Source organism: Lepidochelys olivacea, assembly GCF_965140295.1.
Source record: "Lepidochelys olivacea isolate rLepOli2 genome assembly, chromosome: 12".
Classification (NCBI taxonomy): Eukaryota; Metazoa; Chordata; order Testudines; family Cheloniidae; genus Lepidochelys; species Lepidochelys olivacea.
This window is the reverse complement of record NC_140422.1, coordinates 35,124,813-35,148,690: the sequence shown is the minus strand read 5'-3', so window position 1 is coordinate 35,148,690 and position 23,878 is coordinate 35,124,813. Positions and strand designations below refer to the sequence as shown.

The following is a 23,878-nucleotide window of genomic DNA, read 5'->3' as shown; positions in this document are numbered from 1 at the left end:
AAATTAGGTCCATTTGATCCTGTGCAAACTACACCTGGGGATTTTTACTGCCTTCACCGGGGTTGTACAGGTGTAACTGTTTGGAATTATACTGGTATATAATTTTGGTAATAATGCACAAGGAAGAACAGAATCCAGCTCATTCTGTTAGCTATGTTTCTCTCTGCAATGCTAAGAGGAGTAAACAAAGCAGTAAAAACAAGTAGCAGTAGGAAAGTGTCATTTTCACAGTCTACCTTTCAGAGCTGAACCACACTTTAAATTTACTCTGATTTTGTTTACACTTCTATGAAGACAAATACATATTATGAGTACTTTAAGTTAAACAAAGTAGACAGGCATGATTTATGGTACACAGTATACACATTCTAAATTATTGGTATATTTCAAGAGTTCTTTAGGATAGAAATTACCCTATAAGATTTTCTAGGATGCAGTTTGTATTTTATCTTACTGCAGAGTAATATTTAGGCAAACCTCTTGTTATATTTTTAATTAGAAATATCTTTAATTCTAAAAAACCCTCTTTTCAGACATTAAAATTTTGTACAAGTTGTGCATGCCGTGTGTGTAAAGTTCTGGACTAACAATAATGGACTGGAGACTGAAATGGTGTGTGTGTCTACAGAACAGTCACAAAAGATGAGGCAGTAGCAATGCAAATTTCCTCATACTATTTTATCCAAGCTCTCCAACCCTGTCTTGGGAAGCTCACCCCAGAGGTGAGAATTGTTCCACTAAAGTAACTGCTGCCCTCCGCTGAGATTGCCAGTCTTGATGGTACCTTCTGTAACCTGGTTATACCACCTAAACAGAACTGGATCCAAACTACCTCATCACACAAGCCCACCAGGGCTGGAACTAAACTGGTGACCCAGAAGTGAAAAGCTCCAGCCCCCTGAGCTTTTTCTTCTGATGCTAATCCAAATAAGCAGGTGCAAATCTTACTAATCTATGTATAGTTTTTAAAAACTGTGGAAATTAATGTTTTGTTTATTAATAAAATGCTTCTGAATATTTACACCAGTTTCCATTCTTTAATACCAATAACAGTCTTTCATTTGCTACTTCAATATATTCCTACCATAAAAATGTCACTATGTAACAGTCAACTCAGTGGCACCTCCCTAGTCATACAATATGCTATTCATACACTGCAAGAAGAACTCATCTTGAAAGTGTTTAGAACGATGCAATGAATCAACATCAAACTGGCAATTTTAAAAGACATCTGAAAAGTTACCCTACAAATCAGTGGTATGTGTCAAATATAGCGAAATTAAAGTTGTAGATGTTCTTCTGGCTACACAAGATGTATTTACCATTCGAGTCGCATGTCACTAACACCAATTCATCATCAATAACAGTTATGCTCTACAATTTGTGTTAAGTGTCATCATAAATGAATAATACTCACGGAAGAGTAGATACTTAATATTTAACCTCATTGAGAAAAAATGAATATTGATGTACACCACTTGAGACAGAGCAGACCTATATGCATCTTAATAGAGGCTTTGCAGTCTGCATTCTTTCATTGAAAAGCAAGTATCTATATACCCTGTGCAGGATGGATCTGGTACAGAACTGTGATCCTATGTTACTTAGGCAGAAGCTGAAACAATGTGACAGGAATCACATAATCGGAATATTCAGTACTTATGCGTCACTTTACACTAGAACTTACTACCCCTGCAAGTTACATCACTAATTTAAAGTAAACATTTTATAATCCTAGTCAGCAGTAACTACAACATTTCCACAACCAGAATTCCTGTAAGTAATGCAATATTTTGGGATAGAGTGACATAAACGGCTAAATACCTGCAAAGAGCCGGTAGGTTCTTTGGCCTTTAAAAATCTTGCTTTTCACACCCGGAGATAGTAGCTCTGAAAAAGCAAAACCCAACACTTTTAACAAGATAAACACTTTTGTGTTAACTGATGTCGGGTGAACATTTACTTCCAAGTAAGAATCAAATAGTTTTTCATCTGAAGGTTCCTACATCAAAGAAATGGCTGAAACCTCAGCACGCTGACACTGTAGACACTGAAGTCTTTTCTGTGGTGGGAGACAAGGGGGTCAACTTCTAGTTTCTTATGGCCAGAGCACCAGCCTTTGCATATGGGATTTCAAGCAAGAGTAGCATTCAAAGCTACCCCAGGGATACAGAGGAGAGGCGGAAAAGGGCCAAGACATAGTTATCTCCCCTGCCATGCCTCTTGTGGGAGGATGAGAGGGCCAGCCTGTAAACTGCAGAGATTGTAAAGAATATAGCAGTTGCCTGTCTTGCTTGACCAAAGCAACCTGTAACACGTGCTTTACAGATTTCAACCTCCCCAGTATGTCTTAAAAACAAACAAACCCCAAGATCAAACTATACTATCTGGCAAAGTAAACACATCATTTATAATGTATCCCTACATAATTAGCCTTGCAATTTCCAGGTAGCTTGGAACATATTGCAGACAGCATAAAAATATTGGTCAATCTGAACTAATGGTTGACTGAACAGTCAATGTCAGAATAAAAAGATTCGATGCAGCAAGGTACATATATTATTCTGGTGTTTACATATAACACACACACTTTATAAAAAGGAATAGATCTTAAAATTTAAAAACTGAAGAAACTTTATAATGCATTAACACTTGAAATCTGACCTACCTATTTGATTGCTTTGATGTTTATAGTTTGGTCTTAAAAAAAGTTTCTCATTTCTCCTCTCCAGCCCGATCAATGGTTTTTATTATGGTGCTTTTACCACCTCTTTGGATGGATTCCAAGCTGAAGAATTTTTATTCATTATTTATACCTTGTCCAGGGTACTCTAATCAGTTGAGGGAGGGCACTGTACGAACACATGGTACACAGTCATCCCTCAGCCCTGAACAGCTTACAGTCTTAGGCCCCAATTCTACAAGTTCCACTCAGCTGGACGCTGGAACTGCATGAGCCCTCACTGAAGTCAATGGAGCCTGATAAATGTTCCAGGGTTTGCCTATGTGGAGTTCTTTGAAGGACTGAGATCTAAATTAAGACAGTACAGGCAGCAAGTGCTGTAAAATAAAGCCTGAGCACATCAGCTTGGAGCATCACTGGACTGGATTCCCCTAATCCACAGCTAGCACAGACACAAAATAAGGCACACGAGATAATAAAGATTTCATTTAGATTAGAAGAGTTTTTGCATGTATACAACCCAACAGAAAAAAATCAAGTCTCTCCTACACTGAGCTTGCAAAAATTCACTATTATCCTTTGGAAATCGTAGAACATTCTCTTTTCCTCAAAACAAAAAAAGTTTTATTTCAGAGCTTCACCTTTACTAATTTCCAGGTCAACGGGATACTCAATATTCTTGATAAGCTTCTGGCATCCACCAGTTTTCTCATATACAAATCTTTTGAGGTGTAACACAAGAACGGGAGGGAGCTCTTCTAGGGTCACCCTTCGACTGATCTCCACCTAATACAGAGAACACAAAAATGCTTTAAAATTAGATCTTAATTTTAGGATCAGTGTATCTTGAAGTTCACAACCCTTTTGAAAACAAAAAGCAAGGGAGCATGACTAATGTGTGTAGAACACGAATTTTACCTAAGTATGCCACTTGAAAGTACTGTGTTATTTTTATGTCTGTATTGTGTTAGTTTTATGACAAATATCCCATTGTTTGTGTACTTTAAGCCTCTAAAGCGCATTGGATTTTCCCACTGAAGTGTTACCTTCAAGCAAAAAGTATTACAATTTAATATAATGTCCATGTGTGGTTCTTTCAGTGGGGGTTCTTTAATCTAGGGACTAACTATATATTTATGAAACAGAAAAAAAAGCTGGTGGAAATGATGGAGTGCAACATTACGATTCAGAAATACATTTTTCCATGGATTAGTTTTGTTCTTCTTGCAGGATTACTTAACACAGTGTGATTTAGTTGGGGATGGGTCCTGCTTTGAGCAGGGGGTTGGACTAGATGACCTCCTGAGGTCCCTTCCAACCCTGATATTCTATGATTCTATGAAGTGCTGGAAATACTGGTACCAATGTAAGTACATATCACACACAGACCAGTTGCATATTATGTCACAGCACTGTATGTAGATAAGCACACAAGGATCATGACTAATGGATGAAACCGGAGTCACTGATCTAGTCAAAGGAGGTCGGGACTGATGACTATAACATAATATAGGAACAGAAAAGCCACTGAACGTTTTTCTGGTGCCTCCTTTATGCTACAAGACTCTTACTTCAAAGTACCCAGCACTGACAAACAAGTTATGAACAGCTAGAATTTACAGATGGCAGACTTTGACTTTCATCATGACTACATGTTTAAGTATTACTATACTAGGATAACGTAAATACCTAGAAGCTCCGCAACACCCTAAACCAGTGGTTCTCAACCTATTTATACATATGTGGCCCACAAGGTGTTATGTGGGCCACATCCAATATTATCTGTATGGTCCTGAGGATGTAAAATGGCTGCAGCTCTGTGCTGATTGGGCCGCAAGCAGGCCGCGGGTTGAGAACCACTGCCCTAAACACAAAGGGCTTAGAGTAATATTTCAGTCTTCACTTTTTGTCTTTAATTTTGTTTTATTAATGGACACATCTTTTTCATACCTCAAAAATGGTTGTTTCTTCTTTTTTTTAAAGAAAGCCTTAGGCTGAGATTAAACACCAACATTTTAACTTCAAAGGGAAAAAAACTTTCGTGATTCTTAAGCGGAGTGAAAATAGGGAATCAGAAGGGCAAGCTATATTTACAGTGCCTGGTTATCACTCCTAAACCTGAGAAACCACAAAAAGTGTAGCTTAAAATCTTGAGAATCTGAGGCAGTTAATGATGCTCTCACATTAAAGTTAAAGATCATATTTCAACGCAGAATATTGCATAAAAATTTAAAACTAAACATAAAAAAGAAGAGCAACACCATTGTAGAATCTTTCAACCTGACAATTACTTTAGCATCCCCACCTGCTACAGAATGAGGACTAAAGCTTTACTTAGCTAATAATACTTTAAGTTTGTTTTTTTTTTGGGGGGGGGGGGGCCGCAATCCACGAAAAGTTATAAATATAGGACATGGATCCAAGAACTCTTGAGCACTAACTCTAACATTGATACTCTTTCTGGTGTTATTTAAATATCTTGGTTTTTTCCCATCTCAAATGTGTAGATGAAATACCTACCTGCCTTCTCCACAATGATGTTTTGAGAATTAACACACACTATAAACCACTAGGTATGCACTAAAAATTATTGAAGTTCAATATTTTCACAACATGTAATACAAAAACTGCTATTTTTTCCTGAATATCCTTTGAAAAAGAAAGATCTAAAAGGTGTTTTTGGATGCTTTTATTTCCACTCAAACACTAAACTAGACCAAATCACTAGCTCCTAAACTGAACACCCATTTCTTCCAAAACCCATAACTGAACACTGGGTTGTCCTTAAAGAGGTTAAAACCGTCTGCAGCAAAAACCAAAAAGAAGTGACTAGTAAAACAAAATCCTTGTGATAAATTATGATGAGCTTGCATTGCAAATGTTCCTTCCACATGGGAAGAAATCCCTAAAATATTTTCGCACTTCCACTCCTATTAGAGGACTGGATACATAATCCTGAAAAAAGATGTCTGTCTACCTATAACTTTTCAAGGAAAATAGTTTTCCATCCATTCTCCAGTCACAATTATATTCTGAATGTTTAGATAAACAGTGAGGTAGGTAAGATATATGGAAACAATGCCTTCTGTGAAGAATGACCATATGTTCAAAGGCCCCCTTTGCTTTCTTGTCTGTTTAAGGTAATTAAGAACACACTATACATGAGATTTTAATCTGAGCCCCTTCTGCTGACCAGGCACAGATGCGACTAGGTAGATTTTAATTCTTTACTGACACACAGTAAATAGACCATAAGATCAGCCAGCTAGAGAAAAAGATGAGAATAGTGTGAGGAAACTCAAAGCAAAATATAATATATCCCATCATTCAAGACCAGAAATTGCCAAACTGCAATGCACAGAGAGCTGGCTGGGTAAACAGTGCTTTCCCAAAATAGTTTTAGCATGAAAACAATTGTTGTAGTTTTCATATGGATATTATGCTATCGTAGTTAAATGAGGCCCATAGTACAAAAAGAAGTTTGAGAACTTCTCTTACGGATGGTCTCCACGCTGTTCCTTCTAACCCAAGAACAGAAAGCAACAGAGGTCAGTGTTCTGAGTCATGAGACTGTTATAAATATCTACTTCAAAAGCCAGGAAATACTCTGAACCCACCAACATTTTGAAGCACATCGGTCTTATTAGGAGTGTCTGGCAACGCCCAGGTCACCTGAGTTTCTGTGCTTTAAAATTAGGGAAAAATTATTTTCCTTATGACAGTACATACTACCACTTCTCAAACAGTGAATTTAATTTATATGCCTCTCTGTCCCCACCCACAAAATCCCAAACCAACTATTACACCAGTTCTGCAAATACACTGATTTACTGTCAATAATTTCATTTATCAGAATTAGTGTCTCATCTTGTTTGAGTGACCTTGACTGTACATGTTAAATACATAGTACACTTATAGTATACCTTGCAATGTTAGCACCTCTTAACATGAGGTTTAATGTTCAAGCAACTAGTGAAAAACCAACAGCTGTATGAAAAGCGCTTAAAATTCAATGTTTGACTATAAAAAGGTCCAGCAGACAAGACCAGAACACACCTCCTGTTTGGTTTTTGTGGTGTAACCCTGGACAGACTCTCTTGCCACCAAGCTTTCCAATGCATCCTGGACTGTGCGTATCTTGTCAGACTGGATATCCAGTTGTAGAGTGAAAAATGGCTGCAGAGTGGCAGACTCCTTAGAACTCTGCTGGTAAACCACAGATCTACAGAAATAGGAGACAAAGTTGAATATTAGATTTACAGTAGAATCTCAGAGATACGAACACCAGAGTTATGTACTGGCTGGTCAACCAGACACCATGTGAAACCAGAAGTAACCAATCAGGTAGCAGCAGAGACCAAAAAAAAAAAAAAAAAAGGCAAATATTGTAGGGTACCTACATTGCATCTTAAAGGTAAGCACATCTGGGCTGCCTGTCCCCACCCCCACCTGACACTTACAGCAAAATGCTGGGGCTGCCAGCCCAAGACAGCCAGAGCCAGCAGGGCAGAAGCAGTGCTGGGGTCTGCGCCACTTTCACCCCCACCCTCCACCAGGAGGGGGACATGCTGTTTACACACACACACCCCTCCACCCCACAGGGAGGGGAACAAGCTTGCAAACTCATGCCAGCACTGAGTAGGGCATTCAGCTGCTGCTGAAGCCTGGCCTGGAGTGTCTGGTGCTAGGCCCGTAGCCCAAACTGTGCTTTACTCAGAGTTATGGACAACCTCCATTCCCAAGATGTCCATAACTCTGAGGTTCTACTGTATTGTCATCCTTCAAAATTTAACAGTGGAAAAGCTACTAGTCAGGGTGACTAAAAATTGATTTTGGGGAAAAATAAAAGATTTTTCAAATTTAAATTTTTTTTAATTGTTATTTAAATCATATTAAGTTTTCCTTTTTAAAATCAATCCACCTGCTACTAGAAAGAGGACACTGAAATGCAGCTATGAATCCACCCACATGTTCTTTACCTTAGACCTTAGTCCATCCCTTGCTTTGCTGCACATTGGGCTACCAAAATCAATACGAATATCAAGGTTAAGCATCAATTTCAGTAACCTGATTTCACTTTAATGCAATTTCAAGTACAATTATTTTGTTTAATATTTGTTAACATGTATAATTGGTTAGCATATTTAAATGCGTGTATTTACGCATGGCTTATTTGGCAATACATCATACACTTGGAGGAGCATATGATCACTCTGTTTTCATTTTTCTTTTCAAGAACTTCAGTTGGGGTTACTGTGAACAAAAGTCTGCCAACAAAAGCCGGGGGTACTGTGGAATCATAGAATCATAAAATATCAGAGTTGGAAGGAACCTCAGGAGGTCATCTAGTCCAACCCTCTGCTCTAAGCAGGACCAATCCCCAATTTTTGCCCCAGATCTCTAAATGGCCCCCTCAAAGATTGAACTCAACCCTGGGTTTAGCAGGCCAATGCTCAAACCACTGAGCTATCCCTCCCCGCTAAATCATCCAATGTGATGGGGCGGGGGGGAATCTTTGACAACTAAGCAAAAAAGAAACTGATTTTGAAGTATTGTGTTTTACAATTAATTATGTTTAAATCTACTAATCTTCTGTTAGTTTGGGGTCTTCAAAATAATTAGTCATTTTTCTTTACAAATTTTGTAGTATATTCACCTACTTCTATCCACAGTGTAAGAGAGTAACAGCTTGATTTATCAAAAACCTCACACATTGGGGAACAGTTACGCAGAAAGTGAAATTTACATTGAAGATATAAGTACCTACAATACAAAATCAAGTCTGTCATATAGGTTTTTCCAACACTGTTTCCCAAGCTGTCTAATAGAAGCTTGAAAATAAAATTACATTATCTTCTCCACTTGGCAAATGTCATATCTTCGCTATGATGACAACTACAAAAGAGCCAAAATAGCTCAGTTTTGTTCGCTTCTGTGGAACATGGACAGTTCTGGGAAAGGTGTTTGGAAATTAATTGTTGCTGCAGAGAAGCATATGGTGCTCATGCAGAAACTCAAAATGGTAACATTAACATTTTAATTTCTCAATCATGATGCTGGATTTTTGAAACATTACATGTTTTAGAACAGATATTTAGAATTGACAAGTACTAACGGTTATCTAGTCATTTTGTAATGTTGCTGTGAAAATTAACTGAGTTCAGGTTCTCTAATCATAATATTTTAAAATTTAAAATCTTTACATGGTTTCTAACAATATATTCCAGAATTGCTTTACGATTTGTTTTTTCCCCACAGTCAGATTTTGCAGCCAGGCTTTGTTCACTTATTGGTTTGTCTTGAATAAAAACTGGAGTCTTTTAATCTTTATGTGTTAAAGTAACAGAACTAGCTTCCTATTTATATTTGGAAATTTAAATCCATTTCAGCCTTCATATGAAAACTGGAATATATGGTTTGATAATAGTTTAATTGTTTGCCAAAGACACTGTAACAAAAGGAGATTTTTTAACTGATTTTCAGCTGTCTTGAATCTTGGTTGCAAATATATCTAATCACCCTTTGTTTTGAAGATGGTACTTAAAAGCACAATCAGTAATGTCTTTACAGCTAAATAAGTTATTGTTTGGCATGTTACAGTCCTTCAGAAAACTTTGATACAGCAAGTCTTAAAATAAACTACAATTCAACTCACACTGTTGAACTCTCAGAATTGTCTGTTAAATATTAGCATAGAAGTTTAATGCTTGCACTGCAAGCTTGTATTAAAAACAGCTCCACTGATTCAGGCACAGGCCCGAAGCACCACAGAAGGTCAATCCATCTTTATATGGCTACGTATAGTCCTCAGAGTGAAAGGACTCTACCAAAGACAGTGGCATCTTTATTTCAGGTGACCATTGCCTTCGTGGCTTATATTTAAGGACAAAACCTTCAACACATGTGAAGGTTGATGTTTTCAAAAAAACAGATTCTCCACTGTTGAGAGTTGTGCTGTTTTGAGACACCTTCCCGTTCCCCCGCTAACCTGATTATTTAATGTAATAATTTACTGCAAAATATTGCAAACAAAGTACAGTACACAAACGCCAACCAGTTAAAACCAACAAACAGAAGATGAGATTAATCTAAAAATAAAGCTAATATTCCAAAATTTAATTTCCAGTGATAAATGTTTTTTTAAAAAACAGAATTAGAAATACAAGTATAGCATTTTTGCAAAAGTACATAAAAGTACTGCCTTTGATAGCAACAATATTGCTGGACTTTAGGTTTGCATAACATTTAATATACAGAGCATTTTCTTTTGCAGAAACTACAGCAAAAGTTAGTCACAAGGGAAAAATGCAGCATTTTAAACAAAATACAGGATTTTTCAACCATAAGTTATCGGAAGGAGTTGAACAATAGTATGATATAGACATTTCTCATAAAATTTCTTTTGAAAATGTGTGTTGTTCATAATTTCCTTGCTACTGTAGTAGCATTAACAGTGTTTACTGATACTAAGTGGATGCAGCTAGTGTATAAAAAACAGCTTTTAAATTTCTTCAAAGCAAAGCTCTTCCCATGCATAAGCACACACCTGATTTCTTCATCACAAAGTATCTGAGAGAAACGTCAGTGCATCTTGTGAGCAACATTTTTGCCAGGCCTCTGACTTACATGTACGCCAAATTTGCATGAAAAATTGAAATTTGAACAAGTTATAAATGTAAAAGCACTCTGTCAATGCACAAAATCAGAAGCCTGATGAAAATGTGGACCTACAGATTTATGTTTAAGTGTTTATAGCCATCTACTTTTTTCTTCACAAAAAAATTATTTATAGAAATGATGCCTAAGTAGGAATGCAACAAATCAATTAAACAAATGTAGATGGCAGGCTAAAATCTATCTAAGCAGAATGGTGCCAATTCAACCATGTTTTCTTAGCGGTCTTTTCCATTTGATTTTTCTATTTCTGATGCTTTTATTTGGTGGACTACTACCGGCAATTTTGCCTTTAAATCCTCCCTATTTCCACCCTCAGCCTTAGCAGAGGAAGCTTTCCAACATCTCAAGATCGGATACTGTTTCTGCGGTCTACTGTGTGACCTAGTTTGTAGGCAGAATGAGATGGGTGGGGTGAAAGTAGACAACAGATGTGGAAATGGACGTTGTGGTTCTGCTGCTCAGTGCAAATTTATTCTCTTTTTAAGTAATCCCTCAAATTTCGTATTTTCTGTGGATTTCAACAGGGGACATAGTGTTCCCCCCAATATCCTTAATTTCATTTTAACTAATTTATGAAACAATCATACCGAGGTCTAAACTGCCCTGGCCATGACAAATACACACTTCCAATATATATATATAAGGGTATTTGACAAAGGATATGTGCACATGCCATCAACAGGGAAATTTTCCAGTAAGTACAGACATCTGTCTGCCAATTCTACGGAAAACGTCTTTTTATTTGCCAGCTGTCTGACTCAAATCTCTGAAGAATAATTTCAGTGTTTTGCATATGGAAGGAACCAACCAGCATTATTCTTATTTCTAGACTGCATACCTGGCAACACAAGGAGTGCAAAACTAGCAATTAAATGTCCGCCCTCCATTTTAAACATAATTCTTCATACTCGAACATTAGTTGTTTTGGAATATGTTTTCTTTAAGTATTTACTCTGCCTTTATATTCTAAACCATTTATTTTTAAATAATGCTTTTAAACGATTTTTTTCACATCCCCTTTTTGTCTTCCTGTACTCATATCTGGGCCTTTGCCCCACATCACTGCAAGCTGTTGCAGGAATTAATAATTGAATTCAAAAAAGATTTCTTTGGGTGTGACTTTTTTTTTTTTTTTTTTTTATAAAAACCTAGCGTAAGGCTAGGGCTCCATTGGAGAGCTTACAGCCGTGCCGCGGTAGCACTGCTAATGCAGAGACGAAGCTGACGGGAGAAAGCTCTCCTGCTGGCTTCGTTACTCAGCCCCCATGAGCAGCTGGAGCAGCTCTCCCACAGACAAGCTCTACCCACACCGGCACTTACATTGGTGTGATTTACGTCACTCTGGAGGGTCGTTTATTCACAGTGACATAAGTTATGCTGACATAAACCGTAGCGCAGAAATAACCTTAGTCTTTCTTGCTTCTGGGAAGCAGTGTTGTCTAAAGAACTGACAGTCAGTGTTCCCTCTAATTTTTCCCAAGGATGCGTGGAATGAATTTTGTTATGTGCACCAATATGGAGGTGAGGTGACACACATCACCTCCATATTGGTGCACATAACAAAATTCATGTGGTGGGGGTGGGGCTCAGTGTGTGGGAGGGGTTCAAGGTGAGGCCGAGGGTTGGGGGGGGTGAGGATTCCAGCTGGGGGTGTGGGCTCTGGAGCAGGGCTGAGGGGTTTGGGTGCAGGCTGCCCCAGGTTACGGCAGGGAAAGAGGACTCCCACAGCTCTCCCCCCCGCAGCACCTGGGCTAGGAGGGAGAGGCGCTTCTCCCTGCTGCGGCAGGGCTGGGGCCGCGGGATAGGTGTCTCTCCCCTGGCCACAGCAAGACCAGGCCAGGGTTGAGTTGGGGCCACGGCAAAGGCACCTCTCCCCCCAGCCACAGAAGGTCTGGGGTTGGGCTGGGGCACCTCTCCTCTGGCTGTGGCAGGTCTGGGGCTGGGCTGGGGGAGGAGCACCTCTCCCCCTGGCCACGGCAGGTCCAGAGCTGGGAGAGAGGCATCTCACCTGCCACCCTAGAGCGTCTGCGCGGCACTTAATAAGCTGCTGCACACCTGCAAAGCTTAGACAGAATTTAGCTGACAGTCACGTCTTTTGAGTTCTATTCCCATTTTTCTCTACTCACTGGCTTTGTGAATTGCACAAAACACTCACTATGTCTCAGTTAATCCACATATAAAAAGGGCTAGCATGTCACAAGACATCTCTAAACCTGAACTATTTAATTACTGTAAAGTCCTTCAGATCCTTGCATGAAAGTAACTATATATATGCAAAGTATATGTATTTTTTCATCTTCTTATTCATAAACAATTGTTGTAGGTATCTGTTCTTCAAGCCAACCTTTGCTCTGTAAAACATGTCACAAGATGCACCTATTATGTGACACGGATCACGAACTGATTTTTGGGAACTAACCTACACAACGACATGAAATCTTTTGAACCCTCTCTTCTGGAAGACTGTTTCATGATTAGGATGTTATGCTCCCCTAGCCTTTGTGGACTAGACACATTTCCTTTTTTAACCACAGAAAACTGGTCATGGAATAATTGTGCAGTCTCCGGTGGCTGTGTATCTTCTCAGTTGCAAAGCAATGGAAAAATTTATGGGGGAAGGCAATGCAGACCATGCCTCCACACAGCTGCAAAACAAGTATAATTTATTGTATTAAAAATAGACTAATAAAAGGTACCATACCTTATGTGACCACCAAAAATATCGGTAATAGGAGTCTGAACAAAGTCAGCCTGTCGAGTAACTGATGATTTGTTGCGGGGCCCTACTTGTTCCCATTCATCCTCACTACCTTCTCCTTGTTCATCCTGATCCTCCTCTTCGTTTATAGATTGCATCTCAGGACCATTGGAAACAAAGATTTCTTAAGGAGAAGAAGAAAAGTGTGTAGATATTGATTTATACAAATAATATAATCCCCAACTTTTCCTTAAAAGGGGGAGAGAGCTGGTAAACAACAGAATTATCTTTACTGATTAGTAATAGGTCCCTATAGGACATGTCTGGAGTTGCAATGAGAGGTATAGCTTTAAAAACACACTATCAAAAGTTTTGATTCAGAATTTATATGATGTCGTTTCAAGTTTCTTATCCTCTTTATAGGAATAATAATCAGAAGATTAGACGGCTTTCATATTTTACTTAAAAAAAACTTGTGAAAAGTCAACTTTCAGACAATATTCTGCACCATTCCTCGAGCATTTTGCAACTGGGAATACTTAAGTGTTTAACAGAATGTAGTTTATCTACATAACTGCATACAAACCACACATGAAAAAACACATAAGTTCAATGTAACTTTAGATAATTAACCTTTGCGGCTGTACTTTAGAAAGTTAAGGGATGTTCTGGAAAATTAAAACCTTGGCTTCTCCAAGACACCGTTGTTACCTGGATATTTTACAGTGCACACAAAGTCTAGCAAATATTTGTATGGGTGCCAAACAAAGAAAGTTATGTACTTAATGTAGCTAGAGAATATGAAATGATAGTGCTACATCACAGAGAATTTACCCAGTTAAATAGATTGGATACCAAACCTTAAAAAAAAAAAAATTCATAATGACAAGACTGTACTACTGTAGTAGTAATGTTTTATTTTTAAATTGGGAAACCATCAAACACAAAAATAAAACAGTTGCCATAAGACAAAGCTCCATTTTTAAGTTCACTGTAAATCCTGTCAGTTCTTTCAGGCTAAGATGTGGAGTTTTCAGTTTGTATTTTTTGCACTTCAGCAACAAAGCATTAGTAAAACCAGTTAATATGTTCTCTTATAAATGGATACAAAATTATTAAAAATTCTTTGTCTAGGAAGCTTGCAGTGCAGAAAACAACAAGAGCTTAACCAACGGTTGATCAGAGGTCACTGACATAAACTACACAAGTGGTGGTGAACATGCGGGCCGCATGCAGCCCATCAGGGTAATCCGCTGGTGGGCCGCCAGACCGTTTGTTTACATTTATACTGCCGCCCACAGCTCCCAGTGGCATCGGTTCGCCGTTCTCGGCCAATAGGAGTTGCGGGAAGCGGCGGGCCCTTGGGCCGCAGGTTGTCCACCGCTGCGCTACACTGTCTCAATCAGGTAGAAAAAGCAATTTTAAAACCATAATTTAGATACTGTGAATAGTTGGAAACCACAGCTATAACTGGTAGACAAAATCTGTTTTAAAGTAAATCATCCGGAGTTTTGATCATTCTCTCACTTGAGTTAGGTACACTTACAATACAGAAGCCAGCAGCTAAGGAAGGGAGTTCATACCTTCAACAAGAAGCTACTTTATTATCAGATCAAGTCCAATATGACTATATGACCAACCTAACTGGGGAAACACCTCATTTGTTCAGTAGCTTTCATTATAACACCTTGTATCTTTGCCCAAAAAAAAAAAAAAAAAATGCTCTCCACAATTAAATTTGGCATGTATGGTCCCATTCTATCTATTTACTGATTTTCACAATGAAAACCTGTTAAAAAAAAAAAAGCTATAGATTTCTGTCTTTTGTGTAAGCTCCCTCTGGAGCTATATCATAACTGGCATCTTCCCCACACGTTCAAACCACTCTCCTAGAGTTAACTCATCCTCCCTCCTTTCACCCTTCCAAAAAAGAAAACCATTTTTACAATAAGTATTTGAAAATGAATTCAGCTTGGTACAAAAGAGCTTACTTTCATTGTGTGGGGAAAGAAGTTTCTTTAGGGTCAGCATTTCTTCATGTAGCCCATTTAGGATAAATCCCAGATATTCTTCAGCATCTTCTTGTCTGCCCTGAATACAAGATTAATTTTTAAAATTATTATATCGCTGTATGGTGTCTACAATTTTAAGTAGATTCAGGACATTGTCTCCTTAATTTTCAGATACTTTAGTGAAACTGCAAGGTATTTTGTATCAAACAGCACTATCAGTTATGACAGAACTCAGAGCCTAGGAGGGAAAAACTAACTTTAACTGTGAAATATAGTTTTTGTGTGAAACACACAGGACTGATTTTATGGCTTTTATTTTGTTAAGAAAAATAATATTATGAATACTGGCTGCTTTGAAATGCAATTTACTTTATGTACACCGTTAGAGACACGCACTTTAAAGATTTTTAAACAGCACCTTTTCTGACAGGCTTGACTTGATAACCGTCAGGAGCCTATAGATGTATGTTGGTTCAAAGGCAGCTCCAGGCCGGATGTCTCTCGCAATTTTATCACCTAAAGCTGCAAGACAAATGGAATGACATAATATCAAAATAATCAATATTGAGAAAGCATGAAGTGGAAAGATTAAGAGGAAAGCTTGACTCACTGCTTCAACAAATAGTTATATGACCAAGCAGCTGAAATAAACCATACTCAAATGACATGTTATGAACTGTTTGACCAAAGGAAGACTGACTGTATTAAGATTTAATTTTTTATGTTTTCCAGAGAAACTATTAAAGTGTATTAATGACTAACAAGTTCAATGTCAAAAAATGTTTCAAGAACTTATATTTTCCCCCTTTATAAGAACATTCACCGCTCTAGCATAAATGCATTAATTTTACTCCACAAAACCTGCCCAAACAAAAAGAACATCTTCATCCTCTAACTTAACAAATGGTGTGTGGTGTTTATTTTTTTTAAACAGGCATATTTTAGTATAGCATTGTATTAGCTACTATCAGCATTCACATAAAGTGTCACCTGCATCTCTCACTATTTCATCCAGTTAGAGCACTTTATCTAACAGTGTTAAGAACTGTACCCCACATACCCTTTTTTCTGTTTTACGCCTGTTACACAGGCTTCAGAGATCTTAAGTGGTTTTGGAATCCAGAACTGATTTTAAAATAGTATTTTACCAACTAAGATTCTCTTAAGAATCTCTACAATATGGCCTTTTCTTCTGCAACTTTCCTTAAGCATCATGTGTCTACTTGAATATGTAGATGGTCCAGAAAAAGCTAACACCAAGTCAGTATTTTAAAAGATGTTAGTCTCTTACACTTTACCAAATGGAGCTGACCAGAACATATGAGAAAATGAATGAATTTACAATTCTGGAATTTGGGTTTTTTCCGTGTGTCTACGTTGTACTCATAGAAAAACCTATTCTTAAGTTTATGTTCCTATTACTAATGGGTCACTTGTTACATTATATATCAACTAAGGAAAAACCCATTTATTTATCTAGCATGTGCATAGTTGTGTAGCCAAGCGATGGCATCTTCACTGGCATGATGCAGTTCTTCTAGGCCACTGCTGAATCTAGTCAGCAGGCATTCATTGACAATGTGCGTCATCGTCTGCGTTGCACCGCAGCTGCACAAAAGGCTGTCACAAAGGCCCCAGCGATACTGGTTGGCTGCACAGAGACCTTGCTCGGTCCGGAACCTGTTCAACAGGGACCACTGGCAACGAGGCAGGTCAAAATCAGGCGGGCAAATTGTGGGGTTGGGAAAAACCCATAAAAATTATTGACACTGAATGTTCAAACTAATGAAGACATCTGGCCTCAGAAACTATGCTGACAAATTACCATGTGTCGTTAAAATGACCCCAAAAATTAATCACATAAGATTGATTTGTTTCACAGAGGCAAAAACTAAAAGACAAACCAAAGAAATGTCTCACCTGTTTGGAAATCATTGGAACTGATGACTCATTTCCGTAGTGTCTTTTTGTAGTAAGAAACACTACCATTAATTATCTAACCCAGAATAGTATAACAAATGCACATAAATTCCTCAAGTAAAACTATTTTTTTTGTAAATGCATAATACAATGGATTAGTCTGAGATAAAATGAAACCCATGAGACAGCTTAATTACAAAGAAAAATGCTCTTTCTTACCTTATGTATGTGATGGATCCTTTTCAGGTACAGCACAAGTCATATTTGGAAAATTATGTATATTGCAGTAGTGCTTATGAACTCCAAACCCATTATATCAGGCACTACCCAAAACACACAATAAGGAGAGGATCCTGCCCTCAAAGAGCTTATACCATTTGATGTTTAGCAATCTATTTTGAAGACTCTTTCCCCACTCACCTTGTTTTGCTTTAGGAGGTACTGGCATATTAGTGAACTCGTTCATGAGACGAACACTGAAATAGAAAGGAAACAACTGGGCATCACCAGCATGTTAACTAAATATTATTTATTAATACAGGATCGATTTCCATGCAAATCAGTTAAAATATTAGATCAAAGTGGGTCCTGGCAGGCCAAAATCAAGCTAAGAACATACTATAATAAAGTGAGTAATATTAGGTTCAAATATGTGAAAATTAACATGGTCACTGCTAAGGTAAAAATGGATAATTTAGGTCTTGGAGCTTTATTACAATCTACTGTTGCAGATTCACTGCACTTTGATATATCTAAAGTGATGTTCCTGAACTGTTCCTGAGCAAAGATTAAATAAATACTCTCCTCCCTTCACTGTCTACCATAATTAAAACCACAAGCTGACTACAAAAGCCAAGTGTCATTAAACAAACCAAAACCCATAGCCTACTGAATGTAATTATGTATCAAGTTTCGTCAACTGCAATACTACAATGGTTTGTTAGACCTCTGTGTTCAACTATTTAAAACTATGAAACTAAATACTAAGGTTTTCCAACAAATTACTTACAAACTGTCTATCATTGGTGTTGAGGTGCATGGCCGCTGTGATTTTGAATACACTGGAATTGACTTCATTAGGTGATACATCGGAGGGCAAGCAACCAAAGCCTGCAGTGTCTGTCCATTGTATTAAGGAGCTATTCAGAAAATATAGTATATACATTAAATATCCAAAGACAAACTTTGTGCAGTGCAGGAAGTAAAATCCTTTATGTGCATACAAAGGACCAATGCAACAATCACAATTAAATTAATGAAAGGATTTTCCCCATCCTGTTAAAAGATAATGCTCCTACTTTCAATTCACAAGAGTCACTTGAAAATAAACCTACAATATCGCATGATATAATTTAATTCTAGTCACATATTTTAACTAGGGCTGTCAAGCGATTAAAAAAATTAACTGCAATTAATCACGCTGTTAAACAATAATAGAATATTATTTGTATAAATTTATATAAATATTTTTGGATGTTTTCCACATTCTCAAATATATTGATTTCAATTACAACACAGAATAGAAAGTATACAGTGCTCACATTATATTTTTTTATTATAAATATTCTCGCTCTATTTTACAATTCACTTAATACAAGTACTGTAGTGCAATCTATCATGAAAGTTGAACTTACAAATGTTGAATTATGTACAAAAAATAATGGCATTCAAAAATAAAACAAAGTCCACTTAGTTCTACTTCTTGTTCATCCAATCACTCAGACAAACAAGTTTGTTTATATTTACGGGAGATAATGCTGCCCACTTCTCATTTACAATGTCACCTGAAAGTGAGAACAGGCGTTCACATGGCACTGTTGTAGCCGGTGTTGCAAGATATTTACGTGCCTGATGCACTAAAGATTCATTATGTCCCTCACGCTTCAACCAGCATTCCAAAGGACATGCATCCATGCTGATGGTGGGTTCTGCACGATAACGATCCAAAGCAGTGCAGACCCACGCATGTTCATCATCTGATTCATATGCCACCAGCAGAAGGTTGATTTTCTTTTTTGGCGGTTTGGGTTCTGTAGTTTCCGCACTAGCGCCTTGCTCCACACCCTATTCCAATCAGATTTTGGAAGGCACTTCAGATTCTTAAATCTTTGGTCGAGTGCCATAGCTATCTTTAGAAATCTCACATTGGTACCTTCTTTGCGTTTTGTTAAATCTGCAGTGAAAGTGTTCTTAAAACGAACAACATGCTGGTGATGGGTCATCGTCCGAGACCGCTATAACATAAAATATATGGCAGAATGCGGGTAAAACACAGAGCAGGAGGTATACAATTCTCCCTCAAGGAGTTCAGTCACAAATTTAATTAACACATTTTTTTAACATGCATCATCAGCATGGAAGCATATCCTCTGGAATGGTGGCCAAAGCATGAAGAGGCATATGAATGTTTAGCAGAGCTGGCATGTAAATATCTTGCAATGCCAGTTACAGAAGTCCCATGCGAACATCTGTTCTCACTTTCAGGTGAGATGGTAAATAAGAAGTAGGCAGCAATATCTCCCGTAAATATAAACAAATTTGTTTCTCTTAGCAATTGGCTGAACAAGTAGTAGGACTGAGTGGACTTGCAGACTCTAAAGTTTTATATTGTTTTGTTTTTGAGTGCAATTACGTAAACTAATTTGTAAGTTGTGCTTTCACGGCAAAGAGATTGCACTATGGTACTTGTATGCGGTGAACTGAAAAAATACTATTTCGTTTATCATTTTTACAGTGCAAATATTTGTAATAAAAATAATATAAACTGAGGACTGTACACGTTGTATTGTGTTGTAATTGAAATCAATATATTTGAACATGTAGTAAAACATCCAAAATATTTAATACATTTCAATTGGTATTCTATTGTTTAACAGTACAATTAAAACCGTGATTAATCACAATTAATTTTTTAAATTGCAATTAATTTTTTTGAGTTAATCGTGTGAGTTAACTGTGATTGACAGCCCTAACTTTTAATTTTAACATTTCAAATAAAGGTAAGTGTGCTATATAGTTTAGGAAAAGGAGAGAACTTCTGTAAAACTTCCCTCTGACTGTTCCCAACAATATAAAACTACATGTGATAGTCTGAAAGATCCTATCTGAAAAACTATTGCAGAGAGAAGCCACAAGACAAAGCAAGATGGCATTTGTCTCTTGTTTGTCAGGCCTCACACAGTATGAAAAAATCCCAAATAAATGAACAAAAAATCCCATGTCAACAATAAAACCAAATACTCATATCTGAGTATGCCTATTTAATCATGTCTTAGGACAGATAGCTTCTCATGAATGAATGAATGGAATGAAGCAGACATATTTTTGAGGGTATGATATAGAAGACTAGTAAGTCTTGTATTTCTCTCTTTTTTTTTAGTTCACCTGAAAAGAGGTTACTCACCCTGTGCAGTAAATGAGGTTCTTCGAGATGGTGTCCTTGTGGGTGCTCAATTGCAGGTGTTGGTGCACCCCTGAGCCTTTGATTGGAGAATTTTAGCAGCAGTACTTGTCTGAGTTGCGCATGCACTCTCCCCGTCTCACACCATTGTTGGAGCCTATCAAGAACCATGCAACCAGACCACCCTCAGTTCCTTCTTCACCCCGAGTCCACAGATTGAACTCTGAAGTAGAGAGGAGAAGGGTGGGTAGTGGAGCACTCACAGGGACACCATCTCAAACGAACTTTTTATTTCAATTTCGGAACTATCTGAAGGTTCTGCCATTTCCAAGCAGAAGCTGTCCAAATGGATTTCTGGATACATTCACCTGTGCTACCAACCGCATGACATACAACCCCCACCGAAGACCTGAACCCACTCTGCCAGGCCATTATCAATCTTAGTAGCTTTTCTCAATAGCGTGCCAATCATGAACATATATAAAGCTGGGCATCCGTGCACACCTTTACAAAACACTATGCGATAGATCAGAGCTCAAGATTGGATGCATTGGTAGGACTTAAGAGTATTATCAATTACTCATACAACTCCAAAGCCCCTTCCATCCACCATGGGGCACTGTTCGACAGTCACCTGAAGTGGAGCACCCACAGGGACACTCCTCAAAGAAAAGAAGGTTACTCATCTTATGCAGTAACTGAGGTTTTAGTGACTTTCTGAAGGTCTTGCTTCTCTCAGGGTGGAACACTAAGGCGTGTGTGACATCCAGGGTGTGTAATATTGAGTCCCGTTTGCTCCCATAAGGTTTGGGGAAGAATGAGGGAAGATGGATTGGTTGGCTCAGGTGGAAAGAGAATGGCACTTTATGTAAAAATTTAGGGTGAGGTCTTAGGGTGACCTTATCTTTGAAGAAGATAGTATAAGATGGGTGTGCCATGAGGGCTCCTAACTCTGCCACTCATCGGCAGACGTAATAGTGACTAAGAATGCAGGCAACGTTGTCTATCATTACCCATATAGTCTCATTCCTCATCAATGGTAGAAAATGCAAGCACGAACTGTGAAGTGAGATTTATGTGTAACAGTGTTTACACAGGAAACCACCTGCCCTGAATTGTGTGACGTTGTAGGCGAGCCACCCAACCTGTGAGAATCAATGAAGGTGCAGTCTGTGTGAAAGGAACTCCCACGCACACACTGTTGGGTTATGTCCACCAGTGTAGTGAGTCTGACACTGAATGGCATTATGAGTCATCCGTTTAGGTTGTGTCTGTGTGATATGCAGACGGTTCTATCACAGCACTATCGTCCAGTTAGGGAAAAACCATCACTCCATCTGTGGAGTTTGTGGAGGTATGCCACCACTACCACGAGCACTTTGGCAAAAACCCAAAGTCTTGCTGACAGGCCAAATGGCAGAACTTTGTATTGATAACATTCTGTGTCCAGAGTAAACTTGAGGAACCTCCTGTGCGCGAGATATATGGTTACATGAAAATAGGCATCTTGGAAGTCGAGGGCTGAAAACCAGTCCCCCCCATTCCAGTGCTGGTATTATTGTTGCTAATGTGACCATCCTGAACCATTGGACCCTTACTAATTTGCTGAGTTTTCTGAAGTCTAAGCTAGGCCTCCATCTTCCGTTCTCTTGCTGGGTTAAGTAGTAGTGGGACTAAAAGCCCTTCCCCTTCTGTGTTGTGATGGTATGTGTTCCAGAGTACCCAGATGTAGGAAGTGGTTTACTTCTTACTGTAGAAAGTGTTCTTGAGAGAGGTCCCTGAAGAGGGATTAGGATGGAGGATGGGTGGAGGAGATGGAGATGAATGGTATTGTATAGCCTGAATGGATTATCTCCAGAACCCATTTGTCCGCAGTGATGGATTGCCATGCTGGATAGAAAGGGATCAACCGGTATCCGAAATGGGGGATGGTTAAGGATGGCATCAGCACAGAAGAATGGGGAAGATCTTTTAGGCCCTCAACCAAACCCTCAAAATTGTTGTTTTGCAGAGAGCTGGTGGGATGTCGATGATTGAGCTGGAGGTTGGTGATGCTTTGGACACTTCTGTCTTTGCCTTTACATATCATAGTGCCTCTGTAGTGAGGTGCATGGGACAGACCCTGCGTGCTGTATAGGGTAGTATTTACCCAGTTTTCTTTTTGACGTAGGGGGTGTATATACCCAGGGAGTGGAGCGTCACCCTTGAGTCTTTCAGGGTATGAAGTGACTCATCAGTTTTTGCCACCAACGGCTTCTGGCCATCCAATGGGAGGTCCTTGACAGTGGATTGTACCTCCCTTGGGAAGCCAGTCTGGTGGAGTCGTGAAACTTGATACATAACTATGGCAGTGGCCGTGGAACGCACTGCTGTACTGGCTGCATCTAAAGGCGGTTCTGGATAGGCGCTGGCCCTCTGAAATTATGGACTTAAACTGGGTCTCATTCTCCAGTATGACGTAAATAAATTCAGCAAGTTTGGAATAATTTGTGTGGTTGTATTTTGCCATCAGGGCAGCATAACTGGCAATCCAGAACTGATGAGTGGCATATGAATACGCCCTACAACCAAAAAGATCCAAACATTTCCACTCTTTGTTGTATGGAGTGGATCTAGGTTGCTGTTGTCTGTCTCGTTGGTTGACAGCATCAACCACTACTGAATTTGGTGTGGGCTGAGAAAATAAGAACCCTAGTCCTGTAGGGGAATGTAGTACTTCTTATCTAGTCACTTGCAGGTGGGCAGTATCATAGCTGGGATTTGCCATATGTTTTTGGCTGGCTCCATGAATGTGTCATTTATGGGAAGTGCAATTTTAGATGAGGAGGATATATGGAGAATGTCCAGTCATTTGTATCAGTGATTCTTTTAAAGAATTCTTGAAAGTGTTTAAGATCATCTGCAAATGTAGGCGGCAGCGGCATTATGGCCTCATCTGGGGACAAGGAAGAAATGTTGGTGATGTATCCTGTTCCCAGACTCTCTCCTGTTCTTCAACGCTTTCCTCAGGAGACTCTGAAGGTGCAGCAACTGAGGGTGGTGGGGGAGATCTAATCCTCTCCTGGTATCGACTTGGGAGTCTGGAGTACTGTCTCCCCTATGTGATCCAGGGTTCCCAGTAGGGCCATTGAGTGGGGAATGGCATAACCGGTGGCATCCATGGGTGGCCATACCTGAACGTCAGCCCTCTGATGAATTTTAAGATTGCACAGGTGGACCCAGAGCTGCAGTAGATTGAATGGGAGAGGAGCGCTGAGATGAGAAGGCACACTCCTCTTCAGTATCTACTTCCTCACTAGAGGATGGAGGAGCCAGCAGTGAAGTGGATATATAAATGGGGAAAAGAATATAAATGGGGGACAAGAGATAAGTAAACCTAACTAGGGTACTAAAAAGACTACTCTAAACTATTCTAAATTCTAAGTATAGCTATCAGTCTTAACACTGCTGGGAGCTCCATCTCAGGCCTAGGACGGTTGAGAAAGAAC

General features: G+C 38.8%; 1 protein-coding gene across 4 annotated transcripts in view; it reads right to left on the bottom strand.

The window, feature by feature from the left end:
- The window catches only part of USP10 (ubiquitin specific peptidase 10), a 74,644-nt gene that overhangs the window by 2,104 nt on the left and 48,662 nt on the right, over positions 1–23,878 (bottom strand). For all 4 annotated transcript variants that reach the window (XM_084644687.1, XM_084644689.1, XM_084644688.1 and 1 more), the window contains 8 exons: positions 18,000–18,109; positions 17,411–17,466; positions 15,489–15,592; positions 15,050–15,149; positions 13,062–13,242; positions 6,740–6,905; positions 3,325–3,469; positions 1,825–1,890 (listed from right to left, as the gene is read on the bottom strand). In XM_084644687.1, coding sequence (XP_084500813.1) covers positions 1,825–1,890; positions 3,325–3,469; positions 6,740–6,905; positions 13,062–13,242; positions 15,050–15,149; positions 15,489–15,592; positions 17,411–17,466; positions 18,000–18,109 — 928 coding nt within the window. The remainder of the gene's footprint in view (positions 1–1,824; positions 1,891–3,324; positions 3,470–6,739; positions 6,906–13,061; positions 13,243–15,049; positions 15,150–15,488; positions 15,593–17,410; positions 17,467–17,999; positions 18,110–23,878) is intronic.